Below are 8,713 nucleotides of genomic sequence, written 5' to 3' on the forward strand. Positions count from 1 at the left end.
CCCAGCCCATCATCAACAAAACCAAATAAAAAACTTGACTATTATTTTGTTGGCCTTTTAAACTCAATTCTATTTTTAAATTATATTTTAAAGTAAACACGTTAATTAGATATATTTTTTAAATATAATTTGAAATTATTTTTAAAACTCTTCTCTTATCTTGTTGTTATTATTATTATTATTATTATTATTGTGTGGGTAAAAATCTAACCACACTGCCCGTTTAGTGATCAGCAGCAAAGCACCGGCAGAATAGATGGCTCCAACAACCTGTAACAGAAAGGAAAAGCTCCGGCGGTGGTTCTTCCACCCGGGGGCACTCCGACGATCAAGTCAGTATGTTTCTCAAGGATAATCAAGTATTAAACTGAATACTCAAAGTATGAATTACATACCTTAGACCCACGGGGGTGCCTCTCTTTTATAATATACTTAATCCAAGTCCAACTAGAAATATGACTTCTGTGTACCCCAATCTTAGTACTTACTCTGGACTCTTTAGGAGATAGAGATAAACTCCCTAAGGGGTTTATCCTTATCTTAATTAAGTCCCCTCTTTGCTTCAGGACTCTTGTCCCTTATCTTCGGATTCCGATATCTTCGGAGATGACCTCGGCTTATCCGAGATTACCTCGGCTTAACTACCAGGGCACGTGGCACCTCGGCTGACACGTCGGCGTCACCATGCCACGTGTTGGTATTCAGAAAATATGTCCCCACAACTGCCCCCTAGGTTCCATTACCTCGGCATTCTGAGGTGATGGAACCTACACTGTTCGAAATTTTGTCACTTCTTTTCTGAGCAATGGTTCAAAAAAACTGTTTTGCCAAGATTATCTTCTTTCAGCCGACGTGTTCTCTTCGGAGAACGAGGCTTCGGTCGTACTCCCCTACGCGCATGAGCTGTCATGCATATCTAACTGTTTCTTTTACGTGTTTCATCTTTATTGGAGCGTGTCAGTGACGCGCCTGAAGCTGTCTGTTCGTTCGTCTGCGCCGTCTGACGCGTGCGTTGCTCTAGGCGCAATAATTGCCCTATTTTTGCCGCCGTTTCAGATTTTTGACAAAACTCTTTTTTGCCTCTTCTTTTCCTTCACTTTTTTCATTCTGTCTTCTCGTTCTCTCTCTTTCTGAAAGCTTTTTCTTCTTCGAATCCGCCATTGCTTCAAACTTTCTTCTGGAACTGCTTTTGATCCTTCATTCTTGCAAAAGCCCTCTTTGTTGTTGCAACTGGTTTCTGGGTTTGGTGAGCACTGCCTTGGCTTCATTTGTTCTGGTAAGACGCTTTCTTTTAATTCTTCAATTCTCTTTATGTGCTTTTGTCTGTCTACTGCCATTACTGGTTTTGTTCGAGGTCTGGGATTTATTTGTCTCTTGAATTTGTGGCTATACTTTGAGCTTCTATGCTTTTCCATCATTCTCTTTGCTGCTGTTTCTTGATTTGTTTCTGTATCTCTATTGCTTCTGAGAACTATACCTCTGTTCTTGAATCTGAAACTTCGTCTTTGTTTTCTTCTTTTTTGTATCTGTCCCAGATCTGTGCCCTCGATCTTTATCTTCATAGTTCATAGATTTGGGATTTGTCTGTAGAACCCTTAATCTTTAGGGAAACTTGAAAAACGCCCATCTTTTAAGACAGATTCCTCTTAGTTTAAGCCAACATAATGGGTATGTGGAGGCATAGGGTGAATACCCCAACAAAACTTGAATACTTTAGACAAGAATTCTCTATCCCAGCCGATGTTCATCTTAAATTGGCTGGGGATAATGATACCATCGTGCCCACAGATCATACAATGCCCTTTCCAATAGTTGCTTTTACCGAATGTGGACTTCGGCTTCCACTCGATCCCCTCTTTCGTCAAGTTCTCCATTTCTATAAGCTGAACCCTATGCAACTTACTATCAACTCCTATAGGGTAATTAACGGTATTATTGCCTTAGCTAGGCAAGAAAACCTTAGAATCACCCTGGCCGACCTTCAATATTGTTATACCATGTGTCCTCTCGATCTGAAGGATAGGGGTTTTGTCTATTACCTTAAGCCGAGATCCACTCAGTACAAGATTATAGCCGACCTTCCAGACTCCAACAAGGGGGCTGGAGATGACTTTCTTATTGCCTCTGGAAATTGGGAATTTGGCCCAGATGAAGATGTCCACCTCTACCCTCTTCCTCGAACACTTACAGAGGGCAAGAGTAAGAGCCTTGAGTCAACACTTAGTTGTTTTTACTTAAGATTTTAATACTTTATTTCTGACGTCTGTTTCTTTGCAGATCTTCATCAGCCACCGAAAAATTTTCGCCAATCCTTCTTCCCAGGAACAGATCTGAAAACACTTCTAGGCCTCCCAATCCATAAACGAAAAGCCCCAGTATTACTAAACTTCATCCCTACATACAAATCCACCTTACCCGACGTCCCAAGAAAAAGGAAAAAGAGCCTTTCTCCACCTACAGCCACAACCTTAACTGCTTCTACATCCCGAACAGATCAAGAATCCACATCTGCCCCAGCCGACCTTCCATCAACTTCGGCCCCCTACTTAATACCAATTCCAGAACGTAGACGCCGAAGAAAGCTTGTAAAAACAGCCGAAATGGTTCGTTCAAAGCCTGTCGTCCAAGATCTTCTTGCCGACATTCCAACTGACGCCGAAGTCGTACCAGCGCAAACAATGCTCCCACCCAAACAAAAGAGAGTAAAAAGGGCTCAGCCTAAGGCCAAGGCTACAGATGCCGAAGCTGAAGATACTGTGCCTATTTCAAAGCTGGCAGAAAGCAAGAAATCAGCCTCTGTCTCCACCAAGAGATCTGCTGAGGGTCAACCCTCAGGGTCTACACAAACAAAGCGGCCAAGGTCATCGTCTGCGACGACCTCGGCTTCAAAGAAGCCCGACGTCCCATGGGCCCCTGATCTATCTCTGGAGGACAGGCCCATTATGGCTAGCGAGAGTGCTGACGACATTAATGTTGCTGTCGCTCTTAGCACTGCTCTCCTCCTACCGAATGACTTGGAGCGAAATGCCAGTTTTAGTGAGTATGAAAATTATGCTCTTATGCTCCAACACTCTGCTCAAGTAAGTATTTCTGTTTGTATTTATGTTTCTTCCTTCTTTTTCTTTCTGAGAAAATTTTCTGATACTTCTGTTTTCATTCAGGCTATCCAACATGCCCATTCATTTTCAATGCAATCCTTTGAGAATCGTCAAAGATTGGTTGATATGAAGAGGGAAGCAACTTCAATGAAGAGAGAATTAAGGGCCCTTGAAGTAAAAATGAAAAAACTAGAGGATCAAGCCGAGGTTGCAACGAAGAACCAAACCTTAGCTCTTGAAAAGGCCGAAGCTGCTGAAGCCGTTAAAAAAGTAGCTGAAGCCGAGAAAAGGGAGGCCGAGGCTCAGAAGGTCCAAGCGCAAAAAGAACTTCAACAAGCGCTGGCCACCAAGGAGGCCGAAATCAAAGAGGCCGATGAAAAGGCCTATGCTCAAGGTATGGCCGACGTTGCAGAAGACTACAAGCTTCAAGTCAGGCAGGCATGCAACAGGGGATTTTCCCTTGGTTGGATGTCCTTGATAAAGAAGCTTGACCTTCCTGCTGACTCGCCATTGCGTCAGGCCGATGCTATTCCGTTACCATTTCCTCCACCTCCTCCTGCTGGTGAGTCAGAGTCCGAGGCCGAGGAGGAAGATGAAGAAAATGATGATGGTGAGGCCTTGGTGAGAAAACCCAAGAATGCTGCCGAAGTCAAGTCCCCTCCTCCCGCTGAATTGGTTATGGACTTAACTCAAGATGAGGGGGGTGATGATGCTGAGGAAGTGTCCAAGGAGTCTGTTCCAGGGTGTCTATCATCTGACCTCCTTCTGACTGAAAGAAGTCTTGACACAACTTTGGCAGAGATAGATGCCGAAATACAAACGGAGAAGGTGGCCGAGGAGATTCCAGCTGAATCATCCGAGGTTCCAGTTCCTGCTGCTGCTGATGTTCAAGAGTCTTGATTTTCCCTTCTTTCTTTTCTGGATTTTGGACTTTGTTTTTTCTTTCAATTCCCGGACAATGTATATTCCTTCTTATGGCCGATGTGCCTTTTTCAGTATGTATTTGCAACTGTTCTTGCTATGGATATGTCAATCTTATGATGTTCTGTTGTTTGCTTCTGCGTAGTTCTATACTTAGAAATTTTTGCTTGCTTTCTGCTTTCTTTGTGCAATCTTCTCGGGGTTACATACCTCGGGTATAACTGCAAAGCTTTTACTTCGGCAAGATACTGACCTGCAAACCTTGTATAAATTTTGATAAGCACAAAACATATACTACTCAATGTATACTTTTGCCATCTTTTTTTTCAAGTTTTCAACAAGTATTTAAATAATGATTTCGTTCTAATCTACTTGTAAATTGCTACAAATTTCAACAAGCGTCTAAACAATATACTTAACCTTTGCTTCAACCCGTTAATTTTCTGTATACCTTAGTGGGTGATCATACGTCGGCTTAACATAAACTTGTAAATTGCTACAAATTTCAACAAGTGTTAAGCATCTTCTCTAGGGTTTAAACAACCCACATATTGCTATGAAAACTTAAGCAATAACCTCGGCCTATCTTCGACTTGTAAATTGCTACAAATTTCAACAAGTGAAGATAAGGAATCAGCTTAATTCCAACTTGTAAATTGCTACAAATTTCAACAAGTGAATTAAGGAATAACATCGGCTTATCTTCAACTTGTAAATTGCTACAAATTTCAACAAGTGAAGATAAGGAATCAGCTTGATTCCAACTTGTAAATTGCTACAAATTTCAACAAGTGGATCAAGGAATAACATCGGCTTATCTTCAACTTGTAAATTGCTACAAATTTCAACAAGTGAAGATAAGGAATCAGCTTGATTCCAACTTGTAAATTGCTACAAATTTCAACAAGTGGATCAAGGAATAACATCGGCTTATCTTCAACTTGTAAATTGCTACAAATTTCAACAAGTGAAGATAAGGAATCAGCTTGATTCCAACTTGTAAATTGCTACAAATTTCAACAAGTGGATCAAGGAATAACATCGGCTTAACTTCAATTTGTAAATTGCTACAAATTTCAACAAGTGAAGATAAGGAATCAGCTTAATTCCAACTTGTAAATTGCTACAAATTTCAACAAGTGGATTAAGGAATAATATCGGCTTAACTTTGAGTTTGATATGTCTTCAAAAACATCCATGCATAACTTTATCAATCGATCATGTTGAAAGGATTCTGAAAAGATTTTATTGATAACATCGGCCAAACAATGATGTTTTTCTAATGATAGAAAAATTTCAAATTACAAGTATTCCAAGGTCTGGGCAATGCTTTGCCCTCGTTGTCTTCAAGCCGATATGCTCCATTGCCTAATACTGAAGTAACTCTGTAGGGTCCTTCCCAGTTTGGGCCAAGCTTGCCCTCCCTGGGATCCTTCTTGTTCCCGACGACTTTTCTTAGGACTAAGTCGCCGACTTGAAAATCCCTTGGATTAACTTTCTTGTTGTAAGCTCTGGCAAGCTGTTGCTGGTATACTGCAAGCTGAATTGCAGCCTTCTCTCTTCGTTCTTCTAGTAAATCCAGGTCTCGGGCTAAGAGTATGTCATTGGTGCCATTCTCTACTCCCTGGGTTCTGATCCCTGGGATGCCGATCTCTAATGGGATGACTGCTTCTGTGCCATAGGCCATGGCAAAGGGGGATTCTCCTGTTGATCTTCTCGGCGTAGTCCGATATGCCCAAAGTACGTTGGGTAGCTCGTCCACCCACTTTCCTTTTGCTGCCTGGAGCCTCTTCTTTATTCCATCCAGGATTACTTTGTTGGACGCCTCTGCTTGCCCATTGCTTTGAGGAAAACTTGGTGTTGAGAAATAATTCTTGATCTTGAATTTTGCACAAAAGTTTTTGATGAGTTTGCTGTCGAATTGTGTTCCGTTGTCGGCAACTATAGCTCTTGGAATCCCAAATCTGGTGATTATGTTTTTCCAAATAAAATTCTTGACATCCACATCTCGGATTTTGGCAAGAGGTTCTGCCTCTATCCATTTTGTGAAGTAGTCTGTTGCTACCAACAAGTATTTTCTCTGCCCAGTTGCCTGGGGAAGTTGTCCAACCAGATCCATGCCCCATTGGGCAAACGGCCAAGGGCTGGATACTGGGTTTAGGTCGGCAGCTGGCTGATGTATCAGAGGTGCAAACTTTTGACATTGCTCACACTTCTTTACATAGGCTTCGGCATCCTTTTGCATGTAGGGCCACCAATACCCTTGGGTAATGGCCTTATGGGCTAACGATCTGCCCCCAGTATGGCTTCCACAAATTCCTTCATGAATCTCATAAAGAAAATCTTCAACCTGTAAAGGGTGTACACACCTTAAAAGTGGTCCAGTGAAGGACCTCCTGTAGAGATGGCCTTCCGCTGTTAGACTGAATCTGGCCGATTTCAGCCTAATTTTATGTGCTTCTTTATGGTCTGCTGGCAGCTTCCCCTCTTTTAGGAATGCAATGATTGCATCCATCCAACTTGGTCCAAAGCCCACGCACATTGCTTCTTGTTCGATGTTCTGTTTATCTACGCTCGAGGCCGACATGTAGTCGATCATAATTGTCCTTGTTTTTCCAGTTTGAATTGAGCTGGCCAGGTTGGCTAACGCGTCGGCGTGGGTGTTGTCATCTCGGCTTACTTGGAGTAATCTGCAGTTCTGGAATAGGGCCGCCAGTCGGATGACTTCCTTTGCATATGCCGACATTCTTTCGTCTCTGGCTGCAAATTCTCCTGTTGACTGGTTAACAATTAATTGTGAATCACAAAAAACAATTACCTCGTCTGCCTCTGCTGCTGCTGCTAGCTTTAGTCCTGCAATTAATGCCTCATATTCCGCTTCATTATTGGAGGCTTTGAACCCCAGCCGGATGGACTGTTCTACAATTTCTCCATCTGGAGATATCAGCAGTACTCCTGCTCCTGCTCCCTGGCGGTTTGAACTTCCATCGACAAATAGTCTGAATGAATCGCCGATGTAGATGCTGCATGGTCTGAGTTTTTCTTTCTCTTGCTGTTTTGTCTTTGACTGGGTTTCTTTTTGTTTGTCGGGGTGATGCTTATCTCGGCTCGACGGAGCCTGAGGTGTGATGGCTTCAGGTGTGAGTTCTGCGACGAAGTCGGCCAAAACTTGGCCTTTTATTGCTGTTCTTGGCCTGAATTCCAGGTCAAACTGGCCCAGTGTTACTGCCCATTTTGCTATCCTTCCTGTTAAGTCTCCTTGATGTAATAAGGACTTCAATGGGTGATCTGTTAGAATCACAATCTTGTGTGCCTGAAAGTAATGGCTCAATTTCTTTGAGGCCATTACCAAGGCTAGCATTAATTTTTCCAGTGGAAGGTACCTTGTTTCCGCGTTAGCCAAAGTCTTGCTTACATAATAGACAGCCTTCTGCTCCCCTTTTTCCTCTCGGATTAGCACTGCACTGACTGCGTGCTCAGAGACTGCTAAGTATAAAAATAATTCCTCCCCTGGGACTGGGTTAGAAAGGACTGGGGTTGTGGTCAGGTACTTTTTCAGGTCGGCTAAGGCAGCTTCACATTCTTCCGTCCACAGGAAGTCTGTGGCTTTTTTCACCAGGTTAAAGAAGGGTCTGCACTTGTCTGAGCTTCTGCTGATGAATCGGTTCAGGGTTGCGGCCCTTCCAGTGAGCACTTGAACTTGCTTTGCCGATGTTGGACTCTGTAGTTCCAGGATGGCCTTGATTTGGTCTGGGCTGGCTTCAATGCCCTTTCTTGTTACCAGGTACCCTAGAAATTTACCTGACCCAACTCCGAAGGCACACTTCGAGGCGTTGAGTCGGAGCCGATATCGTTTGAGTATGTCAAAGACTTCTTTTAGGTCGGCAAGATGACCTTCTGATTTCTTGGTCTTTACGACCATGTCATCGATGTAAACTTCCACCGTTTTGCCAATCAGGTGTTTAAACATCTTTGTCACTAACCTCTGATAGGTTGCTCCTGTGTTTTTCAGCCCGAAAGGCATTGCCCTGTAACAGTACAGGCCTTTCGGGGTGATGAACGCGGTTTTCTCCTCATCTGGAGGGTACATAGCAATCTGGTGGTACCCTCTGTACGCATCTAAAAAACTCATCCTTTCATGTCCCGAGGTGGCGTCTACCAGTTGGTCGATTTTGGGTAGAGGAAAGCTGTCTTTTGGGCAAGCCTTGTTGAGGCTGGTAAAATCTACACAAACCCTCCACTTGTCATTCTTCTTTTTTACTACTACTGTGTTGGACAGCCATGTCGGGTACTGAACTTCTCGGATGGCCCTGGCTTCAAGGAGTCTGTCTACCTCCTCTTCCACTGCTTCGACGTGCAATAACGTCGGCCTTCTGGCTCGTTGAATCACTGGTTTTGCCGATCTGTCGACGTTCAGACTGTGGCAAGTGACCTCGGGGTCAATGCCAGGCATTTCATAGGGTGTCCAGGCGAACGCCTCTATGTTTTCCCTTAAAAAATCTTCCAGTTCCTTTTCCTCTTCTCTGGCTAAGCCGGAGCCGAGAAGAAAAAATCGTTCTTCGTCGCCCTCCTGGACGAGGATTTTCTTTAGCGCCTCTTCGCTTTTCTCGGTTGGTTCTTTCCCAACATCTTCCAGGACTTTTATGTCCTCATCTTCAACTTCTGCTTTCTTTGGCTCCCGTATACTACAGGTG

General features: G+C 43.4%; 1 protein-coding gene across 1 annotated transcript; it reads left to right on the forward strand.

Annotated features, from left to right (window-relative positions):
- Window positions 1–191: 191 nt before the first annotated feature.
- Window positions 192–4,150, forward strand: LOC145792659 (uncharacterized). Its single transcript, XM_082873841.1, has 2 exons — window positions 192–3,080; window positions 3,162–4,150. The coding sequence occupies exons 1-2, from the start codon at window positions 2,601–2,603 to the stop codon at window positions 3,996–3,998; spliced, it is 1,317 nt and encodes a 438-aa protein (XP_082729967.1). The 5' UTR covers window positions 192–2,600; the 3' UTR covers window positions 3,999–4,150.
- Window positions 4,151–8,713: the final 4,563 nt, after the last annotated feature.

This window comes from Camellia sinensis, chromosome 6 (assembly GCF_055761805.1).
Source record: "Camellia sinensis isolate YWXY chromosome 6, ASM5576180v1, whole genome shotgun sequence".
NCBI lineage: Eukaryota > Viridiplantae > Streptophyta > Magnoliopsida > Ericales > Theaceae > Camellia > Camellia sinensis.